The 25,255-nt window shown below is 42.4% G+C and overlaps 1 protein-coding gene across 2 annotated transcripts in view; it reads left to right on the forward strand.

Annotated features, from left to right (window-relative positions):
* The window catches only part of BAP1 (BRCA1 associated protein 1), a 1,282,715-nt gene that overhangs the window by 601,938 nt on the left and 655,522 nt on the right, over nucleotides 1-25,255 (forward strand). For both annotated transcript variants that reach the window (XM_044078929.1, XM_044078930.1), the window contains exon 11: nucleotides 8,492-8,664. In XM_044078929.1, coding sequence (XP_043934864.1) covers nucleotides 8,492-8,664 — 173 coding nt within the window. The remainder of the gene's footprint in view (nucleotides 1-8,491; nucleotides 8,665-25,255) is intronic.

Raw genomic sequence — 25,255 nt, forward strand, 5'->3', positions numbered from 1 at the left:
AACATGCTCCATCTTAGCAAAACCAAATCTACTCGAGCTACACGCTCTAGGGATATAAACCTCAACACAACAATGAATAGAACATGCTGGAGGGATAGATTCCCTTTGCAGAGACTTCCCTTACTATGGAACAGGGTCCCGATCGACATAAGACAGAGCCCCTCACTATCACTCTTCAAGAGGAACCTTTATGAGTGGATGGGTAACAGAAAGTTCACACCGGGGATCACACCAACAGCACTACTAGATTAGGGGCCAAGGGTACTAGCTGCTAGTACAAGAGTCTAGGGAACTACTAAAGGGGCGGTGAATACCACACAACGTGGCTGGACTAATATATGCCTTTGGGCAGATAGCCCAGTACCAACCTATGAACCTATAAAAGGATACAAGGCCTAACCAACATGTCCTACATAGACAGACTCAAAGCCCCGTCATTATACTTGGTATCCTACAGAATGCTAAGAGGTGACCTATGTCTGGCATACAGTGCATTTTTTGATCCATTACTGATGGATTACATCGTACATCGTCATCATACATCATACAACGGCAAGTCAAATGGCATCAGAAGTACTCTGACTAGGGATCTAAACCTCTTTTGCAACATCAACAGAGTAGTTTGGAGGGATAGGTATATCTCAGAGGATACCACTGCTCTGGAACAGATGCCCTGGCCACGTAAAATAAAGTTTGTTCCTGTCCATAATCAAGTACAGCTTAGATCTTTTGATGGGAAACAGAAAATTTACCCCAGGGCTACCCCCTGTCCTACTAATGGATAGCTGTAGCTCCTAAAAGCTTTATCTCATGCATGGGCCCCCTCAAGTTATCTATGGTATGATCCCAGCTATTATCATTAAGGGTACTATATAATTATCGACAATGGGATGGGTAAGGCCAATCTTTAACCAAATAGGATATGTTATTTCGAGCAGAAAAAGGGAAATTGGTTAGGGCTAAAATGGCCCGCAAGGGCAGCTATCCTAGTAGTTACCAATGAACCTGTGGTAAAAATGAGATTTTAAATTCCCTGGCCCCTCTGCTGCAGAGATAATCAAAAATTGTCATGAAAAGGGTAAGCTGATAGAGGGAATCTCTCAGAAATGTTCAGCCCTCTTTTTCCAAATTTTCCAAGGGATTTTCTAACTCCTCATCCAGTTTTGGTAAGAAACTAAATAAACAGTCTCAACAAAATGCAGGTAATCAAATATTTAAGAAGAAATGGCAAGGGAGCTGCAATAATAATACTTCTGGAAACTCTCAAAACCCATAACAGTCCAAAAAGTCAGAATAACTGGTTAAGAGATTTTGTTTCCCCCTCCCACCTTGGCACCTCATTTTATCTTCCAGAAAGTCTGAATCTCAACTTTTATCTTTGTTGGCAGATATTTCAGACAAATGGGTTCTGAAGATCATTAATCAGTGTTAAAAATTGCAGTGGGAGAAAATTCCTCCTTCCCGGGGTAATTCCTAATTCTGCAAACCAGACTCTTATTTTCACCTGTCCTTTATCACATGTTGTCCCAGGGAGTGAGAGATCCAGTTCCTCTTCCCAGATAGGAAAGGTGTTTTATTCAATAATTTTTTTTAGTACTTAGTGCCAAAGAAAGAAAATGTTTGGAGACCAATTCTGGATCTTTCTTTTCTAAACCTGTTTGTGATAGTGCCCAAAGTCTGAATGATGTCACTTCACAACACGTTACTTCTTTTTCCTCATTCAACTTTCCTGGTAACATTAGATTTAAAAAATACTTATGACATCCCTATTATTCCATATTTTAGGCATTATTTAATGTTTTGTGTGTCTGGGTTACATTATCAGATGTTCTTCATGTTTCACTGTTGCAGTCATTACATTTGGGTAATCTGCTGGCAGGTTGCCCTCAGTCGGGTAATCTGCTGGCAGGTTGCCCTCAGTCGATCTGATTAACAAAGTCTTGGGTCTTGCGTTGGTTGCTGTCCCTTCTTCCATGACGTCAGGGGTATAAAACGTGCAGCAGATGCCATTACATCAGTCTTTCTTGCCGCGCGGTGCCCGAAGCAGAAGTAGTTTGCAAGTGCCGGTCGGCCGACTCCTGAAATTTTCATTTTCGAGTTTCAGAACCAAAGTCGTCAACTAAAAGCTAAGTACCCCGTTGGGGAAACTTTTTCGTGCTCCTTACCGATGTCAGTAAAAGTTAATAATTGCATTACTTGTGGGAAGCAAATACCTCATAAGGATTTTCATTTGTACTGTATTCCTTGCCTACGCCCTGACTACAACGTGCCTTGCTGTCGTTTTTGTGCTAAATTTAATCAACGCACAATTAACTGTTGGTATATTTTTGCTTCTGAATATTTTGGCTCAAGATTTAAGTATCCAGAAATGTCGTCGGTTAGCAATCAGACTAACTGAATACCTAAAAAACGCAAAGAAAAAGACAGAGACAGACCGTCGAGGTCCAAAACCGACGACGCTTCTCCTAAGCCAGTCGCCGGTACTCAGTGAGGCGCTTTTGCAGCCCCTGATACCTGCTACTTTTGGTTCACAGGCCTTTACTGAGACCCATTCGGAGTCCGGTATGCCGTGAGATGCTTTAGGTATTGAACCCGCGGTTGTTTCTACCTTAGATGGGTCCGGAGCCGCTGTGCAGGCACCGGCTTCTGAAGGTGTTTTCAGGCCTAAAGATTTGTATATTAAACCAATGCCATCTTCAAAACTAAGACCAAATTCTACTTCTGTGTCTAAAAAACGATGCTTGGGCCACGTGTACAGGCCCCAATGCCTAAAAAACAAGTGATCAGAATGGCTGAAAATTTAATTACCTTGATCAAGGGTAGCCATCCCCCTCCTGCTAAGAGGCCTAGGCAAGGCACTGACTATGAATCTTCAGATCAGGTTTCTATTTCTTCTGATTCTTCTTCTGAACAAGATTTATCTATACCTACTTATGAGGACTCTGATGCAGAAAATTCCATCCCTTCTGCTTCTCCCCCTGAGGTTTCTCTTTTGGAGAAACTTTACATACCTTAAGGGAACACTTCCAATGGGAAAGTCAGGATTTCTCTGAATCTAAAAAGAGGCTTAGGGATTTTCTTTTTTCCTCAGCATAGGCCTTTGGCTATACCTCCTGTTCTAGACATTGTTGCTGATGTTTTTTCAGAATCAAGTATGACCCCTGATTCTCTGCCTCCAGCTCCTAGTAAGCCAGACAGATACTACAGGGTTACTGATTCCCACAAATTCCTTTTCAAGAACCCTACTGCTGATCCTGAAACCATTTCTCAGGGCCCCAAGGGGGTTAAGGCCTCTACTGCTAAAAGTCCTACCCCCCTCTGACAGAGATTCCAGGGCGTTGGATAGATGGGGTAAGAAGGTTTACATGTCTGCAACCTTGGCAATCAGGGCTTTAAACTGTCAATTTCATATGCTTAAATATCAACAGCATGTTATGGGTCTACTTAAACAGAAAATGATGTTGATCTCTGTGTGGAAAATAGAGTTGCAGGATTTATTACATTCAGCTGAACAAGTTGGAAAACATACTTTGTAATGTGGTTTTGATTCTTTGGAGGCCTCTTGCAGGGCTGCTGTAACTGGATCTGTGATAAGAAGGCATGCTTGGCTCAAAGAGCAAAATCTGCCTGACCATGTTAAAGCAAAATTGTTGGATGCTCCTTTACAACAGGACAGTCTCTTTGGTAATAAGGCTGAAGAAGTTCTAAAAAAGATGGAAGATAAAGCTAAATCTATGCAAACTGTGAACAATTTCTTGCAAGTGCAGCCATTCAGATTTAGTAGGCACTGGCCTACTAAGAACTGGTCCTTTCCAGTTCCCTCGAGAGCCGCTCAAGTCAAATCCAGACATTCAAGAGGCTCCAGGTTTCAGTCACAAGTAACTTTTAGAACAAAACAATGGGGTGCCTCCACTTCCAAACCTGGAAACAACAAGGCACCTCCCTATGGTAAACAGTCTCAATGACTTTCCTCTACAATCACCAAGCACTTACCTTTTGGCCACCCCTTTGGGGGGAAAGCTGGCACTTCATGCACAAAACTAGCAACTGATTACCAAGGACAAATGGGTTTTAAATATAGTATCCCAGGGATACAGGTTTCATTTCCACACGTTGCCAGTCCCAAACGGATGGCCAGATCTGCCTACAAATCAATGGGCAGAGGCCCAGAAACAAGTTCTGTCCCTCATGAATATGGGGGCTATTTAGCCAATACCAGAAGAGGAAAAGGGACAAGGTTTCTATTCAAGATTTTTCCTGGTACCCAGAAAAGACAAATCATGGCGTCCAATTCTGGACTTAACCATTCTAAATACATTTCTGGACATTCCAAAATTCAAGATGCTGACTCTTCAACAGTTACTGCCTATGCTAGGTAAAGATGCCTGGTTGGTAACTCTAGACTTAAAAAGAGGCTTACCTGCATATCCCAATCAGGGAATCTTGCAAAAGATACCTCCACTTCAAAGCAGGCTATTTGTATTACTAGTTCTCTGCACTGCCCTTTGGCTTATCTACTGCGCCCAGGGTCTTCACAAAGTGCCTGGCACCAGTAATTGCATTTTGCAGGCAAAGAAATATTCAAATTTATCCATACCTGGATGATTGTCTAATTCAAGCAGAAAATAAGGACATTCTTCTAAAGCATCTAGCATTTGTAAAAAGGGTTTTAACTTATCTAAGGTACACCATAAACGAAAAGAAATCACAACTGGTACCCTCTCAAAAAATTACATTCCTGGGTGCAAGTTTTAATACAAATGGGCAGATGACTTACCTTATGCCAGAAAAGCAAATTCAATTGATGACTTGCTTCAAACAGGTGGCCACAAAAACCCAGCTATCTGCAAGACAAATTCTGCAGGCCTTGGGGTTCATGGCCTCCTGCATTCTTCTAATTCCATATGCAAGACTTGCATATGAGGAAACTTCAGTGTTACCTAAAAAGTTTATGGAGTCAACATTGTCACAGCCTGGAAGCAATGATTCCTATTATACCTTGCCAAAACAAGGGACTGCCATTTACTCCACCTCCTGCTGCCCAAACCCTAACTACAGACGCATCAGACTATGCTTGGGGGGCACATCTGGCAGGGAAATGCATTCAGGGCAAATGGAGCCCAAATCAAATGCACCTACATATCAATCAGAAAGAGATGCTAGTTGTACAGAATGCTCCGACAGCCTTCAAGGACTACCTTCATCCAGGACAACTACTGATAAAGACAGACAACACCACAGTCATGTGGTACATAAACAAGCAGGGGGGTACACATTCCTACCCCCTTTGCAGACTAACCATGGCATTGTGGAACATGGCCTTGATTTATCAAATACATCTACAAGCTCAATTCCTGCCAGGAAAACTAAATACTCTGGCAGACGAACTAAGCAGAAATCTTATGGACCCACACAAATGGAAAACTGGAACCACAAGTTTTCAACATGTTGACATGCAAATGGGGGAGCCCAGACATAGATCTGTTTGCCTCACCCCAGAACTATCAGTTGGACAAATTCTGCACAAGAATTCATCGCAAAAAAGCTTGGAAAGTGGATGCTCTATCATTCAGCTGGAAAAACCTATCGGTCTATACTTTTCTCCCCTCTGCCTCTGCTCTCCAAAGTCCTACTAAAAGTCAGACAGGACAAACCAAAAATGATTCTGATTGCTCCAGACTGGCCTCGCCAACACTGGTACCCTCTCCTGCGCAGTGTCACACCTTCCTCTGTGGCACCTGCCTCGGACACCTTACCTACTATCTCAGCAGAACTACCAAATTCTGCACACTCAGCTCCAAACTTTGAATCTTGCAGTGTGGCTAATCAACTAATTTTACCCTTTGCGTCTCTCAGCAAACCTGTGATGGATGTCATTTTGGAGGCTAGAAGGCCTAGTACCAGAAAATCTTATGCTGACAAGTGGAAAAGAGTCTGTGCCTGGAACCAATCACAAGGAATAAGCACAGCAATGACCATTATTCCTCAGATTCTGCAATACATAACTGAGATGCTTCACAAGGGCCTATCTTTTTCTTCCATAAAAATCCATGCCTCTGCCATTTCAGCTCATTACAACAAAGAACCTCCCCTCTTCTCGCATCCTCTGCTAAAGCAGTATCTCAGAGTGGCCAAAAATTTTAAGACCTCCTAGGAGAGCACCAACTCCTGCATGGGACCTCAATTTTGTTGTGGAAAAACCTCACTCTACCTCCTTTTGAGCCAGCTGCTACTGCGGTCCTAAACATTTCTCTCTTGGAAAACAGCTTTCCTTTTAGCAGTCACTTCAGCTAGAAGGATTTCAGAACTACAGGCTCTTGGCAGTGGAGCCTTTCATTATTTTTTATCCGGGCAGGGTGGCTCTCAGGACCAGTCAATCCTTTATGCCTTAGGTGGTATCCATTGTGGCCCTTAATCAGACCATTCATCTGCCAACTTTCTTCCCCAGTCCACAGAACAAGTGTGAACGGATTCTGCATTCATTGCATGTACACAGACAACTTAGATTCTACTTAAACAGGACAAAATCTGTAAGAAAATCTGAACAACTATTGGTAGCATTTGCTGCAGGGGCAGAGGGAAAGGCTATTTCAAAGCAGACTGTTTCCAAATGGATAAGCCATTTTATTCGTTTCTGCTGTATGCACCATGGTAAACCCATTCCCAAGGGGATCAGATCTCATTACACCAGGGCTGCATCTACTTCTGCAGCCTTTCTCAGAGGGGTTACTACCAGAGACATTCTAGAAGCTGCTACCTGGAGCTCAGTTCATACGTTCACCAAGCATTACCATTTACCTCTCTTCTCCAAATCCGGAGCAGGCTTTGCCACTGCTGTCCTGCAGGGCCTTATAGCTGCTCCTAATGCTGTATAAACCCATCCTCCCAACCATAGCTTTTGGATTCTACCCAAATGTAATGACTGCAACAGTGAAACATGAAGAAAATAGTACAGTTGTGTACACTTACCATAAATGTAGATGTTCGAGTGTATTCATTGTTGCATTCCTGGTTACCCTCTCTCCAGCCCCCTGATTTCTTCTTACTATACCTCTACTTTCTTTAACTATGCTTAAAAGCCTTTTTGGTGTATTTGCTTCTGTTTGGAGGTATATTTTTTGTGTTTTAAATTATATGCACACACATATATATATGTATATATATATATATATATATATATATTTTTTTTTTTTTACTCCCCGTTTGGGGGGCACCTGACATCTGGGGCAAGAAAAACTGATGTAATGGTGTCGGCTGCATGTTTTATACCCCTGACGACCTGATGTCACGGAAGAAGGGACAGCAACCCATGCAGGACCCAAGACTTTGTTAATCAGGCCGACTGAGGGCAACCTGCCAGCAGATTACCCAAATGTAATGACTGCAACAGTGAATACACTCGAACATCTACATTTATGGTAAGTGTACACAACTGTACTTACTCTGCCTTATCCTTTGGATTATCCACTGCACCAAGAGTGTGTACAAAGTGTTTAGCTCCCCGTTATAGCTCATTTACAGAGTACAGGTGTCCACATTTTTCCATATTTAGACAACTTGCTTATCTTTGCAGAATCTGCTTATTAAATACCTGTGAGTACATGGATTTATTGTTTTATTTTGTGTATGTTATATGATTTGTTAAACTGGATTGTCCAGCTGGTTTGCAGCCCCAGGTTTGGGAACACCGTCTGATAAGTGACTTGTTGAAAGTCTCAGATTAGGCAAGTAGAGACTGAAGGAATCAAACCCGGGACTTAGAATGAAGTAAGTCCACTGTGCTTGTCTGCCTGTGTGTTTTAAACATGAAGTACACCACATTCAGTGAAAGTAAAATGTTTTCTGGGATCAACAGGAAAGAAATAGAAAATGTGTGATAGTTATATTTTTGGAGTTAAACCTTTTGTATAATATAGCTGATGCCTGTGGTTGCTAAGCTGCAGATAGGCTGTGGTTGCTAAGCTGAAGATGCCTGTGGTTGCTAAGCTGCAGATGCCTGTGGTTGCTAAGCTGCAGATAGGCTGTGCTATGATTATTTTCTCTCTCCATTTTCTGAGCTGGACTTGTAATTATAGACATCTGTCTGTGTATTGTGATGTGGGTCAGTTAAAAAGATGCTAGAACTCTCTTTTTCTGGTTTGGTGGGGCTGTCTGTGTTACCACCGGAAATGTGCATTGTACTGATAGTTTAGCATTTACAACCCAGAAGAATTTTCTTGCCTGTATTTGTAAGGATATTGTCAAGGTGTGACACTGAAACATGCAATGCTTATTTTAACTCACGGGTGCTCTCTTGTCTGAATCCATTATACAGAAGCTGTATTTGTCTACATCAAGTAAGCAACCACAAGTTATTTGCTTCAGAACTAGAAGGCATTTGCCACTCCCACATCAATATTCTGGTGTTAATAACCTTATTTGTAAAAAATGTAAAAGCTGCTCTGTGGTTGTTTTCATTGTACTGTATCCTGTCAAAATGTTGTTGTTGTAGATTGCATAGATCCAGTTACCCAAAGTAAGTCTGCAGAGATGCCAAGTCCATCTGCCAAGCCGAAGACCCCTCCAAAGCCCCCTGCCTGCAGTCTGAATGGCACACCGCTGAACCCTGATCATGATCGTGTCACGTTTCTTGAACAGCATAACTATGCAAAGTCTCCAATGCAGGTCTGGTGACGTTTACTAGCTTTAAACAGTTTTCACTTCTAACAGATGGTTAATACATGTACATACATTTAATACAAGGCAGTTTAGGACATCTTATGTTTGTGTACTCCATGCAGATTTTATTAATTTTGTTCTGTTATTGAAGGTACAAATGTGTCTAATGGTTGGAAGGAATGAGTAGTGGAATAGAGTTGGTGCACAGTAATGTTTCCTGTAGAAGTAACTGTATGCCGAAATATTTTCCAGGTTTTGTAACTCAGAGGTATAGACCATGGCAGCCATACATTCAAGTGATCACATGATGCTGTGAAATGTATTCATCGCGTAGGAAAAGGAGACTTGTTTGGACACTTTAAATATGATATAAATCATGTAGCCCAGGCCGCTGTGTTCTGACTTACTTCATCTGGTCACAGTTAACACATTCTGTAGTGGTTAACCACACAGTAAATTCTGCATGACTGCTGATTTCTGTAAAACTTGAGGAAACAGCAAGAAGTTTTGTGTAGTTCTTGACAGCTATTAATTTCTTTAGTAAAATGTAGTAACTGCTTTTGGCACTTGGCCAGATGTATGACTGAGAAACCTTTAATTTATTTCCAGTTTTTAAACACCACCTATAATGTTGCAGTGCTCTATAAGTTGGCTTATTGTTTTATTGTTTGAAAAGCTGAGGTCAAGATGAGAGGAACACAGTCCAGTAATAAGTAGCTTTGAATCAGGGGGAACATGGTTTTGTTCCAGAACTTGTCTTCATAAAACGTTTTAATGAAGACCACACATTTTAAGTACAATAGTTTGTCCATGTCATGGAGAAATAGTTTTCATTAGCTTAAGAAACCAGTGCCCTCAAAGACGTTTATATTTGATGTCTTGTTTAGTTTCACTGGGGAGAGCTGCATTTGAAACATCTGCTTTTGGGAGTATCCTACATATGAGAACTTCAGCTGGCTGATCAATGCTGTTTTAGATGGCACAGAAGTTAATGTGAGAACAGAACCTAGTGAACACTCTGATTAGTTGTTGAGTCACTGGAGGAGGACTCTCATTTCCCTAGTTGATCATACATCTCAATTTATTGTTCCTCCTTATCCCTGGCATCTTTGGACACCAGGAAAAGGTGATGAGAGTTTGGTGTCTTGGTGATCACCTAGCAAGAATTTGGAAATATTATTATATGCTCCTAATAGAACTCCCTGATTGCTGGAAAAGCGTATTGCATTTCTTTGTACACTAAGCAAGCGTGGATGTAAAACAGAAGTACTGTGCCCACCTTAGTAAATGTCACTCATCCCTATCTAGTGTAGATGATGAACAGACAGGGTAGTTCGTTTACATGCTTTATTACAAAGAAACACATCAGGATGGACAACATTACAAAATATAAACAAACTGATTAACAGACAGACTACACACACATACATGCCTACATCTCAACATCTTACTACAAAATGGCAGTCAGGCTTGCATGTGCTCAGTGTTTGTACACTTGTGCAAGCCCCTAGAAAGCTTCTTAAAGCTGTACACACATATTGATCTACGTCTTCCCTCTTAGATTGCCCTAAATGAAATGGCATTGGAATAAGACATGCAGTAATATAGACATTATAAACAAACACAGTGTTCACGTCCAAGTTGCCATGTATCAGTAACATGGTCTGGAAATGCGACCTAGTAATATAGTAATCGGAACTGGGTTAAGCAACAGGGACAGTCTTAGGTGAACAACTTGTATCAGGAACTTCGGGATTCATCTCAGGAACGAATGTTTACTGGGACGTTCTCTGGAACTGGAACGCTGGATAACTCACTCTTGAGATAGTCTTTCTCACAGGCTAGGTGCTGTGGTACAGGCTCTGACACCAGCATCAAATGTTTCCGATTCCTCCTAAAATCTACTTCTTGTGATTCCACAATATGCGATCTCAGCTCTGGACAAATATTCTTTGCAATTTCAATCCGATCATAACATTTGCATTCTCGCTCCTTCACGTAATGGGATAGGCATTTCTTTAACAGATGGGCTTTCACTGATCTGTTATTTTTAGCACTTAGAGCCAATAAACTACTGCTAACTGGCAATGTGGCTCTGGTTTGTCTCGAAGGAAGTCTCTGAGCAGGTGAACCAAGATGTTTATCACAAGGAATATTTCTGAGATTCAAGAGATTCAGGAAAACATTACTGTTGTCTTGTTTCAACTTCTCAAGTAACTGTTTCGCACTTTGAACAGCAAGTTCTGCCAAACCATTTGACTGTGGATACTCAAGACTACTCATAACATTGATAAAGTCCCACTCTTCAGCGAATCTTTTGAATTGCTGGTTAGTAAACTGTGTGCCATTGTCAGAAATTACTTTGTGCGGAACCATGGACTACAAAATGACGTTTCATCTTAGTAATGATAGAACTGGACACTAGGTTTGGAAGTAGGTCAGTCTTGAACCAATTAGAATAAGAGCATGCTAACACCAAGTAATGCTGACCATTCCATTCAAAAATGTCAGTGCCTACTGTCGACCAAGGTAGATGTTCTTCGTGCTTCACTGTTGCAGTCATTACATTTGGGTAATCTGCTGGCAGGTTGCCCTCAGTCGGCCTGAATTCCAAAGTCTTGGGTCCTGCGTCGGTTGCTGTCTCCTTTTCCATGACGTCTGGTCATCAGGGGTATAAAACAAGCAGCCGATGCCATTTTCTTTAGTCTTTCTTGCTGTGCGGTGCCCGAAGCAGAAGCAGTTCGCAAGTGCCAGTCGGCCGACTACTGAAATATTCAAGTTTGAGTTTCAGAACCGAAGTCTTCACTAAAGCTAAGTACCCCGTTGGGGAAAATTTTTTCTTGCTCCATACCGATGTCAGAAAAAGTTAATAATTGCATTACTTGTGGGAAGCAAATACCTCATAAGGATTTCCATTTATACTGTATTCCTTGCCTAGGCCCTGATCATAACGTGCCTAGCTGTCGACTTTGTGCTAGATTTAACCAATGCACTATTAAGCATCGGTATATCTTTGCCTCAGAATATTTTGGAAACAGATTTAACTATCCTGAAATGTCGTCGGATAGCAATCCGACTACCAGAGTACTCAAAAAATGCAAAGAAAAGGACAGAGACAGACCGTCGAGGTCCAAAACCGATGACAAAGCTTCTCCTAAGCCAGTTGCCGGTTCACCGGTACTCAGTGAGGCTCTTTCGCAGCCCCTGATACCCGCTACTTTCGAGTCGCAGGGCCCTACCAAGACCAATGTGGAGTCCATCACGCCATGAGATTCTCAAAGTATTGTACCCGCGGATGTCTCTCCCTCGGATGTGTCCGGAGCCGCTGAGCAGGCACCAGCTTCTGAGCGTGTATTCAGGCCACAACATTTTTATATAAAACCGATGCCAGCTTCAAAATCAAAGACAAAAGCAACTTCTAAAGCTAAGAAACTGACGCATGAGCCACGTGCACGGGTCTCTATGCCCAAAAAACAGATGATCAAAATGGCTGAAGACCTAATTACCCAGACACTGATTATGAATCTTCAGATCAGGTTTCTATTTCTTCTGATTCCTCTTCTGATCAAGAATTATCTATACCAAGCTATGAGGATTCTGATGCAGAGGAATCTATCCCATCTGCATCTCCTCCTGAAGATTATTCCTTTGGAGAAACCTTGCATACTTTGAGGGAGCATTTTCACTGGAGAGTCAAGATTTCTCTGAATCAAAAAAGAGGCTCAGGGATTTCCTTCTTCTCCCTCAGCATAGGCCTTTAGCCATACCTCCTGTTTTAGACATTGTGGATGATGTGTTTTCGGAGTCAAGCTTGACTCCAGACTCCTTACCTCCGGCTCCTAGCAAGCCAGACAGATATTACAGGGTTCCTGACTCACACAAATTTTTATTTAGAAACCCTGCTGCTGACTCTGAAACTATTTCACAGGGTCCAAAAGGTGTTAAGGCCTCAACAGCAAAAAATCCTACTCCCTCTGACAGAGATTCGAGGGCACTGGATAGATGGGGAAAGAAGGTTTATACATCTGCAACCTTGGCAATTAGGGCCTTAAACTGCCAGTTTCATATGCTCAAGTATCAACAACATGTTACGGGATTACTGAAACAGAAAATTATGTTGATTTCTGAATGTGCAGAAAGTAAAGAATTGCAGGAATTATTGCATGCAGCAGAACAAGTTGGAAAGCATACTTTGCAATGTGATTTTAGTTCCTTAGAGGCCACCTGCAGGGCCGCAGATACTGGATCTGTGATTAGGAGGCATGCCTGGCTAAAAGAGCAAAATTTGCCTGATCATGTTAAAGCTAAATTATTGGATGCACCTTTACAGCATGATACTCTGTTTAGTATTAAGGCAGAAGAGGTTTTAAAGAAAATGGAAGACAAAGCTAAGTCTATGCAAACTGTAAAAGACTTCTTACAAGTGCAGCCACCAAGATTCAGTAGACACTGGCCTAGAAAAAATTGGTCCTTTCCTGTGTCCAACTGAGCTCAACGGGGCAAATCCAGGTGCCCTAAAGGTTCTAGATACCAGTCACAGGATTCTTACAGGTCAAAGTAATGGGGTGCTTCTACTTCCAAATCTGGGGGAAATAAAGTGCAACCCTACAGTAAACAGTCTCAGTGACTTCCCTTTGCCATCACCAAGCACTTATCTTTTGGCAGCACCCTTGGGGGGGAAATTAGCACTTTATAACCCAGGACAAGTGGGTGTTAAACATAGTATCTCAGGGATACAGATTCCACTTCCACACTCTGCCAATTGCAAACGGTTGGCCAGATCTGCCAAAAAATCAATGGGCAGAGGCACAGAAACAGATTACGTCCCTCATAGATATGGAGGCTATTCAGCCAGTACCAGAATAGGAAAAAGGACAATGGTTTTACTCAAGACTGTTCTTGGTACCTGGAAAAGGCAAGGCCTGGCGCCCAATACTGGATTTATCAATTTTGAACACATACCTGGACATTCCAAAATTCAAAATGCTAACTTTGCAGCAGCTTCTGCCCATGCTGGGCAAGAATGCTTGGCTAGTGACATTAGACCTAAAAGAAGCATACCTGCATATTCCAATAAGGGAATCGTGCAGAAGATACCTCCGTTTCAAGCCTGGCTTTATGCATTACCAATTCTCTGCACTGCCCTTTGGCTTATCTACTGCGCCCAAGGTCTTTACAAAGTGCCTGGCACCAGTAACTGCATTTTGCAGACAAAGTATACAAATATATCCTTACTCGGACGACTGTCTCATTCAAGCAGAGGACAAGGACATTCTTCTTCAGCATTTGGCGTTTGTGAAAAGGCTTCTAACATGCCTAGGGTACACAGTAAATGAAAATAAATCACAACTAGTACCATCTCAAAAGATAACATTCCTGGGTGCAAGCTTGAATACAACTGCCCAGATGGCTTTCCTCACGCCAGACAAACAAAGGCAACTTACTACTTACTTCAAACTGATGGCCTCAAAAACCCAGTTATCTGCAAGACAAACTCTGCAGGCTTTGGGGTTCATGGCATCCTGCATTCTACTGATTCCATATGCAAGACTGCATATGAGGAAACTACAGTGGTACCTAAAAAGTTTATGGAGTCAACATTGTCACAGTCTGGAAACAATGAATCCTCTTATTCCCTGCCTACAACAGGCGTTTCTATGGTGGGCAAAGGCATGTCACCAAAACATGGGACAGGCTTTCACTCGACCCCCTGCCAGCCAGACCTTAACAACAGATGCATCAGATTATGCATAGGGGGCCCACCTGGCAGGAAGATGCATTCATGGCATATGGACCCCAAAACAAATGCATCTGCGTATCAACCAAAAAGAGATGTTAGCTGTTCAAAATTCCCTGACAACTTCAAGGACTTACTTCATCCAGGACAACTATTGATAAAGACGGACAACACCACGGTTATGTGGTATATAAACAAGCAGGGGGGAACGCACTCATATACCCCCTTTGCAGACTAGCACTATGGGACACAGCCTTGACTTACCAAGTGCATCTTCAAGCTCAATTCCTGCCAGGAAAGCAAAATACTCTGGCAGATGGTTTAAGCAGAAACCTTATGGACCCTCACGAGTGGAAACTAGATCCACAGGTCTTCAACATGATAACAAAGAAATGGGGGAACCCGGACATAGATCTGTTTGCCTCTCCTCGGAATTATCAACTGGAAAAATTCTGCACAAGGACTTATCACAGACAAGCATGGAAAGTGGAAGCCCTATCCTCAGTTGGAAAACCCTATCAGTTTACGCCTTTCCTCCTCTGCCTCTTCTTCCCAAGGTCCTACTAAAAGTCAGACAGGAGAAACCAAAGATGATACTAATTGCCCTGGACTGGCCCTGCCAATACTGGTACCCAATCCTAAGGAACATGTCTCAATTCCCAGCTTGGTACTTGCCTCAAATACCTCACTTACTGTCCCAGCAAAACAATCAGATCCTGCACAATCAGCTCCAAACACTGAACCTGGCAGCATGGCTGATCATGTAGTTATTCAAACAACACCTCTCAGTAAAGCTGTGATGGATGTCATTTTGGAAGCCAGAAGGCCTAGTAATAGAAAATCTTATGCTGATAAATGGAAGAGATTCTGTGCTTGGCACCAAGCACAAGGAACTGACACAGCAGAGCCAAATATTCCTCAGATTTTACAATACTTGACTGAGATGCTTGACAAAGGCCTATCTTTTTCATCAATAAAAATCCATGCCTCTGTCATCTCGGCTCTTTACAACACAGAGCCACCAATTGTTTCTCATCCTTTACTAAAGCAGTATCTTAGAGGGGCCAAAAATGTAAGGCCTCCCAGAAGATCACCAATTCTTGCATTGGACCTCAATTATGTGTTGTAAAAGCTCACCCTGCCTCCATTTGAACCAGCTGCTACTGCAGATCTAAAGTTCTTATCATGGAAAACAGCTCTTCTCCTGGCAATTACTTCAGCAAGAAGGGTCTCAGAGCTACAGGCCCTCTTGACTGTGGAGCCTTTTATCATATTTTACCCAGACAGGGTGCCCCTCAGGACCAATCCTTCATTCATGCCTAAGGTGGTTTCCATTGTGGCTCTTAACCAAACTATTCATCTGCCAACTTTTTATCCAAATCCACAGAACAAAGGGGAGTGGATTCTGCATTCCTTGGATGTACACAGACAACTAAGATTCTTCTTGAGCAAGACTAAAGCTCTAAGAAAAACAGAGCAGTTACTAGTGACATTTGCTGCAGGATCAGAGGGAAAGGCTATTTCAAAGTGGATAAGCCACTGCATTTGTTTCTGCTACTTACACCATGGCAAACCTGTGCCCAAGGGCATTATGTCTCATTCCACCAGGGCTGCAGCTACATCAGCAGCTTTTCTTAGAGGAGTACCAACCAAAGACATTCTAGAGGCTGCTACTTGGAAGTTCTGTTCACACTTTTACAAAGCATCATCATTTGCCTCTCTACTCTAAGTCCAGGGCAGGCTTTGCCACTGCAGTTCTGTAGGGCCTTATAGCCGCCCCTAATACAGTTTAGCTTCAGACTCCCATCCATAGCTTTGGGATTCTACCCAAATGTAATGACTGCAACAGTGAAACACGAAGAACATAGTACAGTTGTGTACACTTACCATAAATGTAGATGTTTAAGTGTATTCACTGTTGCAGTCCAGGTTACCCGCCCACCATCCCCCTTTTTATTCTGGAGTTTCTCTTTCCTTCTCTATCTTCTACAACCTTTGTGGTGTATTTGCTTGTAGATGAAGGTAAAGTTTGTATTGTTGCTTGTATATATTGTTTTTATATATATATATATATATATATATATATTGTTGCTACCCATTTGGGGGGCACCTGACATCTGGGGCAAGAAAAACTAAAGAAAATGGCGTTGGCTGCTTGTTTTATAACCCTGACAACCTGACGTCATGGAAGAGGAGACAGCAACCGATGCAGGACCCAAGACTTTGGAATTCAGGCCAACTGAGGGCAACCTGCCAGCAGATTACCCAAATATAATGACTGCAACAGTGAATACACTCGAACATCTACATTTATGGTAAGTGTACACAACTGTACTTTCTTGAATCTGGTTTAGCTAAAGCGGTTCCTTCTGTTGATGTGGCTTTGTACTGTTACATACAGAACAAGATGAAAATACTCCCTCAATGTCTTGTGACATAGAAGGACAAAATACTAGTCCTTTCACCCTCCTTTTAGTAGAATCAGTTCCTGGGAGGCCACAGTGCAAGATAGTAATATACTCTTGTTACAAAGACTGTGGAACAATCAGTTGAGCTTCTCCTCCAAAAAGGAAGCCAGTCTGGTGGTGGTCTGCCATAAACAAACTCTACAACAGAAGAAAGAAACTGTTGCAAAAAAATAGTAAAATCCCACGATTGGAGGAACTCCCTGGTCAGCCTCAGTAAGAAGCTGAGATCCCTCATAAAATCCTCCAAAGCTAGTTATGAAAACAAAATTGCCACTGATTCTAAAGACAACCACAAAGCATTCTATAGCTATGTTAAAAATCTTAGTGGCAACACTCAGATCTGCTCTGAGTTACAGCACAATGTCACTAAATATACAGAACCAACTGATATTGCCAACATCCTGGCAGATAGGTTCAGTGCTAACTTTACCCCCCTCTCACCCCCTAAAGGGCCCATCTTTATACTGGAAGAATGCAAAGTTCCTGTAATCACGGCTGCACAGGTAAAAACTTCACTCTCCAAAGCCAAGAACACAGCATCCATGGGACCTAACAACATCCCAGGCTGCCTTCTACATGAACTACAGAATGAACTGGCACCCCACCTAAGTACCATGTTCAGTCATAGCCTCACATCAGGCTTTGTGCCCATTGAATGGCGCACCGCGACAGTTATCCCACTCCACAAAGGGGGGGGGAGGGGCACAACAGGCCCCGGGAACTACCTCCCCATTAGCCTGACGAGCCTCGTCTGCAAGGCCATGGAACATATCATTATGGAACTTGTAAACAAAGACATTGGAGATCTCCAAACCCTGGACCCCACACAGTTTGGGTTTGTAAAAGGCAGATCATGTCTCCTAAACCTGATAGACTTCTTTGAAGTAGTCACCAAGGCCATGGATGAGGGTAAGGTGGTTCACACAGCCTGTCTAGATCTCGCCAAGGCGTTCAACACCATCCCCCACTCTGGAATTATAGATAAACTCACTAAACTAGGTATAAATCCCTATGTCACAAGATGGGTTGCAATCTGGCTTACTAAAAGAACCCACACTGTGAAAGTAGCAGACTCCAAATCAGACTTCAGACCAGTGACAAGTGGAGTACCACAGGGTTCAGTCCTGGGTCTTCTCCTGTTTGGTATCTACTTCTCTGAAGTACAGGCTAACACAGAAGGTCTTTGGCTAACTAAATTCGCAGATGACTGCAAACTAGGAGCCATAATTGAAACTCACTGAGACAGATGCTTGGTGTCAAAGACATGGTCTCAAGCTCCATGCCAAAAAGTGCATTGTCATCCCCTTTGGTAAAAATTCTGTACCCGTGAACTACCACATAGGCGGTAGTCTACTTAACACCGAAAGTGTGATAAGAGACCTTGGGACACAGGTGGACAGTAGTCTCTCCTTTGATAATCACATTGCCAACGTGGTCAGGAAATCCTTCTACGTGGCACACCTCATCACAAAAGGTTTCTCATCCAGAAAAAAAGAGGTCATTGTTCCCCTCTACTCATCACTCATTAGACCCATTATAAAGTACAACGCCCCTTTTGGTATGTGCCTCACAAGACATCTACAACAACTGGAAAGGCCGCAAAAATACCTCACAAAGAGGATTACTGGCCTCAAACAGATGCCTTACGCAGACCATCTCAAAAAACACCAGCTTTTCTCCGTCGCATATCGCCTACTCAGAGGTGATCTCTGCCTAACATATAAAGCTATGTCAAACCCAGAGCTGTTGGACATGCTCCACTTAAAGAAATCCCAATCCCTCTGAACTACACGCTCTAGGGACCTAAACCTTGTCACCACAATAAACAGAACATGCTGGAGGGATAGATTCCTGTCCCAGAGACTTCCCATACTCTGGAACAGACTACCTATCTATGTCAAACAGAGCTCCTCATTAGCACTCTTCAAGAAAAATCTTGATTGGATGGGTAATAGGAAATTCACCCCGGGGATCATTTCTGTGGTTCTGCTTGACAGGGGCACAGGAAAATTATTTTCTTGGGTGGCGAAAGCCAGGGTACATTTTTGGCTAGGCTTGTATAGGCCCTAGGGCCAATAGCCTAGTGCCTACCTATGAACCACTTTTGGACCTTTCATGACAATACCATTGTCAGACTAATCGCATCTCTTTAAGGAAAATAAGGTTGCACTTCTTGAGGTAAACTAGATTGCTTTGACAACCATCCTTGATTGATAAAGTAGTTGAGCTTCTGTAAAGCAGGATCTGAGGCTTTATGATTTCTAAGCCCATCAAGACGTGTGGAAGAAAAAATTTTCACTTCCATGACTTCACAATCAAGTTTCACAGTCTTGTGCTGTTCAGTGGTATTACTGGGTGATCTGGATAATGTAGCAGCAAGATGAAGAAGTTTGCCTTTCGTGTAGACAAGATTGAAATTGTACTTCAGTATTCTCAACATCATATGCTGCAAACTGACTGGAGCTGTATGCATAGGCTTTCTCTGAATAGTGACTAGAGGTTAGTGATCTGTTTCAATCTGGATAGGTTGACCATAAATATAATCATGGAACTTAGAACATGCAAACACAATTGCCAAAAGTTCTTTCTGTATGTGAGCATACTGCATTTCAGTTTGGGTTAGAGATCTGGATGCATAGGCAACCAGTTGACCCTCTTGAAGAATGACTGCACCAAGACCAAATTTCGTAGCATCACTGGAAAAGTAACTGGTTTGTGAACATCATAATATCTGGCAGTTGGTGGACTGGCAGTCCTTTGCTTCAGGACATCAAATGCTCTCTGGTGTTGCTCGAACCATGACCAGGATACTTCCTTTATGTGTCCGCTCTCTAAGCAGTGCTGCTAGTTGGCTCAAGTCTGGAATGAACTTGCCTAGGTAGTTAACCATGCCAAGAAAACATTGAAGAGCTTGAACATTGCCTGGAGCTGGCATCTCGAGAATAGTAGTTTGCTTGGAAGGGTCTGGTCGTAAGCCTGAACTGATTAATAAATGACCAACATAAATGTCTTCTCATAACCTGAACTTGCATTTCTGAGGATTCACTTGATGTGCTCTTTCCGGAGCTTTCTTGAGGTTTTTGTCATGCTCAGCTTCACCATTACTTCCTACTAGAATATCATCTACTATAATAGCACAAGGATATCCAGCAAAAGTGTGCTGCATTGCTCTTTGAAAGACTTCACTGGCAGAATTTATCTCAAATGGCATCAACGAGGATTTTTTTGTCAGGCAAAATTTGCCAAAATGAACTCTTTGCATCTAAGACAGAAAAAGCAGTGGCATTTGGCATCAGAACTGCGACTTATTCTACTGTGGATGGTTGGATTGGATGATGAGGTCTTTTTAGCCCTTTGTTCAAATCTCACAGAGCAATACTTATTTTGATGTCATCTGAGCTTTTCTTATGAGCTACCACCATGGAAGATGCCCCTTAAGTTGGTTCATCTTTTGGACAAGTTACGCCTTGATGCACAACTTTATCTATGCTTTGACTCTGTCTGCATAGCTACTGGAACTTTCTGAGCTGGCCTAACAACTGGGCTGACATCTGAGTGTAACTTCATGGGGTACACAACTGGGAGTTTTCTCTAGCTATGCTGATCTTTTCTATGACAAAGTAGGCAAATATACTGGGAGAAATTAGAACAGTGGTCTTTTAAACTAACATGATGGACTTCCTTATTAAATGACAGTCCTATTTTCAAACTATCTCTGAGCCCTAATAATGACTGCACGTGCCTTTTGACCACGTAAAATAATAAGTTGTAGCTTCTCCCAGTAGAGTAACATAAAAACACCACTGAGACTTCAGTTTGAATCTCTTCACCACCGTAAGCAACAAGTTTCACACATTTTGCCAAGTCAAGCTTCTCACCAGCACATACTCTAGCAAATGTTTCTGCAGACATAACATTGCATTTTGAACGTGTGTCAGCTTTGAGCTCTATGGGTTTTCCATTTATCCGAACAGTACAAAATACTTCATTCTTTGCCCTTAAATCTACTGCATTGACTGTTTCCTTAAGCACTGACACACCATCAACATAAAAAATAGGGTCACGGCTTTCTAATTGATCAACTTTTCTCTTTGAATGTTCCCTTTTAATAAAAGAATGTGTCCCTTTTGATTTAGAGAACCATTTGAAATGATTCCACTTACTGCATTTGTGACATTGCTGACCAAAAGCTAAGCACTTTTCTATTTTAGACACATGATTACCACCACAATTATGACAATTGACTATGAGGCTAGGAGAGGGAACCTGCTTTGAGTTTGCTGACTCACCCTTGTACTTCACTGAGACTGTGCGTGCTCTGGAATTTGCTAGAAAGCTACAGGGTTTACCAGGGACTGTTAAAGGGTTCACAGTTGCAGCCATGTGCTTGGGCCTGTTTCGTTCAACCACGTGCTGCATACTATCAGCATTAGCACTAGAAGCATGCATCTCTCATTTGTAAGCATATTTGTGTGCTTTTCTGTAAGCTCATATATCTAACAAATCTCAATGGCCTTATTCAAAGTTAAATCACTGTCACAAAGCAAAATCTTTCTCATAGTATCTTTAATACCACACACGTCTGTCTTTTGTCAGCTCATTGCTTAAGTCACCAAATCTGCATGTTTTACCCTTGTTTTTCAAATCAGTTATATGTGCTGCAAATGTTTCTCCAGGCTTTTTATCCCTTGTGTAAAATAAGTGCCTTTCCATTCTAACATTTGTTTGAGGGTTACACATTTCTTTAAATTACATTTTAAGCACTCGGGGTGCTCCCTTGACTCAACTGGTACAACTATATGATGGTTTTCCCCCTCTCTCTTGCAAAAACAGTGGGTGCGTACACAAATGTGAGTGCCCCCCTTTCAATAGCTTCTGACCCAACTAAATTAAGCAGAAAGAATGCCTCTGTAGAGTCAGCTTTATCAGAAAATGCAGCCTGTATGAAAATACCATACTCTTGCTCAAGCACACTCCAGTTCCCTGCAGTATTATTGTCAAACACAAGTGGACCTGGTTTTCGAAATCCATCTGCCATGCCAACAGATTATGCCCAAACGCACTGAAAAATATGGCCCTTGTAATTATACGAACAAGCTGCTTATATGTGCCTGTAATAACATTCAGATGCACAGTAAACTCTCTGAAATATACTGTACTTTGCGAAATATGCTTTGAAATAGCTGTATTTTGCAAAATAACTGTACTCTAATACTGCACAAACATACAAACACTTCATATACCTCAGACAACTCAGATAGCTTTGATTAATGTGAAAAAATGTGGTCATTTCCCTTATTTTATTCATTTTATGTGATTTGGACTTTATTTCATTTTCTGTAGTTATTTCGAATATATCTGTTAATATATTATGATTTTGAATATTTCTGTTACTTAAAAAATTTGTTTAGAGCGTTCTGAATGCCTTGTTTCATATTTTGCAAATAAGAAATAGTTTGAGCAAGTTTTAATAACTGAAATTTGTTTCTTAACTGTTTTGCGAGTTATACGTGCAGTAGGAATGAGTCACTCCTGTATATTCCTCCAGTCGTAACTGAGTGCCCATCAATCCTGAAGCTGAGGAATCTGGATCCCATTCTGGCACCATGTCACTCGTCCCTCTCTAGTATAGATGACACAGGCTGGGTCATTCGTTTACATGCTTTATGACAAGGAAACGCATCAGGGTGGACAGCATTACAAAATATAAATGAATAACAGACTACACAGACATAAGTGCTTACATCTCAACAGCTTACTACAGAGTGGCAGTCAGGCTTGCATGTGTTCAGTATTTATACACGTGTGCAATCCCTTGGGCAGTCAGACTTGCATATGCTCAGTATTTATACACGTGTGCAATCCCTTTGACAGTCAGACTTGCATATGCTCAGTATTTATACACGTGTGCAATCCCTTGGGCAGTCAGACTTGCATGTGCTCAGTATTTATACACGTGTGCAATCCCTTGGGCAGTCAGACTTGCATGTGCTGAGTATTTATACACATGTGCAATCCCTTGGGCAGTCAGACTTGCATGTGCTCAGTATTTATACACGTGTGCAATCCCTTGGGCAGTCAGACTTGCATGTGCTCAGTATTTATACACGTGTGCAATCCCTTGGGCAGTCAGACTTGCATATGCTCAGTATTTATACACGTGTGCAATCCCTTGGGCAGTCAGACTTGCATGTGCTCAGTATTTATACACGTGTGCAATCCCTTGGGCAGTCAGACTTGCATGTGCTGAGTATTTATACACATGTGCAATCCCTTGGGCAGTCAGACTTGCATGTGCTCAGTATGTATACACGTGTGCAATCCCTTGGGCAGTCAGACTTGCATGTGCTCAGTATTTATACACGTGTACAATCCCTTGGACAGTCAGACTTGCATGTGCTCAGTATTTATACACGTGTGCAATCCCTTGGGCAGTCAGACTTGCATGTGTTCAGTATTTATACATGTGTGCAATCCCTTGGGCAGTCAGACTTGCATGTGCTCAGTATTTATACACGTGTGCAATCCCTTGGGCAGTCAGACTTGCATATGCTCAGTATTTATACATGTGTGCAATCCCTTGGGCAGTCAGACTTGCATGTGTTCAGTATTTATACACGTGTGCAATCCCTTGGGCAGTCAGACTTGCATATGCTCAGTATTTATACACATGTGCAATCCCTTGGGCAGTCAGACTTGCATGTGCTCAGTATTTATACACGTGTGCAATCCCTTGGACAGTCAGACTTGCATGTGCTCAGTATTTATACACGTGTGCAATCCCTTGGGCAGTCAGACTTGCATATGCTCAGTATTTATACACGTGTGCAATCCCTTGGGCAGTCAGACTTGCATGTGCTCAGTATTTATACACGTGTGCAATCCCTTGGGCAGTCAGACTTGCATGTGCTCAGTATTTATACACGTGTGCAATCCCTTGGACAGTCAGACTTGCATGTGCTCAGTATTTATACATGTGTGCAATCCCTTGGGCAGTCAGACTTGCATATGTTCAGTATTTATACATGTGTGCAATCCCTTGGGCAGTCAGGCTTGCATGTGCTCAGTATTTATACACGTGTGCAATCCCTTGGGCAGTCAGACTTGCATGTGCTCAGTATTTATACACGTGTGCAATCCCTTGGGCAGTCAGACTTGCATGTGCTCAGTATTTATACACGTGTGCAATCCCTTGGGCAGTCAGACTTGCATGTGCTCAGTATTTATACACGTGCAATCCCTTGGGCAGTCAGACTTGCATGTGCTCAGTATTTATACACGTGTGCAATCCCTTGGGCAGTCAGACTTGCATGTGCTCAGTATTTATACACGTGTGCAATCCCTTGGGCAGTCAGACTTGCATGTGTTCAGTATTTATACACGTGTACAATCCCTTGGACAGTCAGGCTTGCATGTGTTCAGTATTTATACACGTGTGCAATCCCTTGGACAGTCAGGCTTGCATGTGTTCAGTATTTATACACGTGTGCAATCCCTTGGGCAGTCAGACTTGCATGTGCTCAGTATTTATACACGTGTGCAATCCCTTGGACAGTCAGGCTTGCATGTGCTCAGTATTTATACACGTGTGCAATCCCTTGGGCAGTCAGACTTGCATGTGTTCAGTATTTATACACGTGTGCAATCCCTTGGGCAGTCAGACTTGCATGTGCTCAGTATGTATACACGTGTGCAATCCCTTGGACAGTCAGGCTTGCATGTGCTCAGTATTTATACACGTGTGCAATCCCTTGGGCAGTCAGGCTTGCATGTGCTCAGTATTTATACACGTGTGCAATCCCTTGGGCAGTCAGACTTGCATGTGTTCAGTATTTATACACGTGTGCAATCCCTTGGGCAGTCAGACTTGCATGTGCTCAGTATTTATACACGTGTGCAATCCCTTGGGCAGTCAGACTTGCATGTGCTCAATATTTATACACGTGTGCAATCCCTTGGGCAGTCAGACTAGCATGTGCTCAGTATTTATACACGTGTGCAATCCCTTGGGCAGTCAGACTTGCATGTGCTCAGTATTTATACACGTGTGCAATCCCTTGGGCAGTCAGACTTGCATGTGTTCAGTATTTATACACATGTGCAATCCCTTGGGCAGTCAGACTTGCATGTGCTCAGTATTTATACACGTGTGCAATCCCTTGGGCAGTCAGACTTGCATGTGTTCAGTATTTATACACGTGTGCAATCCCTTGGGCAGTCAGACTTGCATGTGCTCAGTATTTATACACGTGTGCAATCCCTTGGACAGTCAGGCTTGCATGTGCTCAGTATTTATACACGTGTGCAATCCCTTGGGCAGTCAGACTTGCATGTGCTCAGTATTTATACACGTGTGCAATCCCTTGGGCAGTCAGACTTGCATGTGCTCAGT

Source organism: Protopterus annectens, chromosome 7.part1 (assembly GCF_019279795.1).
Source record: "Protopterus annectens isolate FY-2018-M chromosome 7.part1, PAN1.0, whole genome shotgun sequence".
Lineage (NCBI taxonomy): Eukaryota > Metazoa > Chordata > Ceratodontiformes > Protopteridae > Protopterus > Protopterus annectens.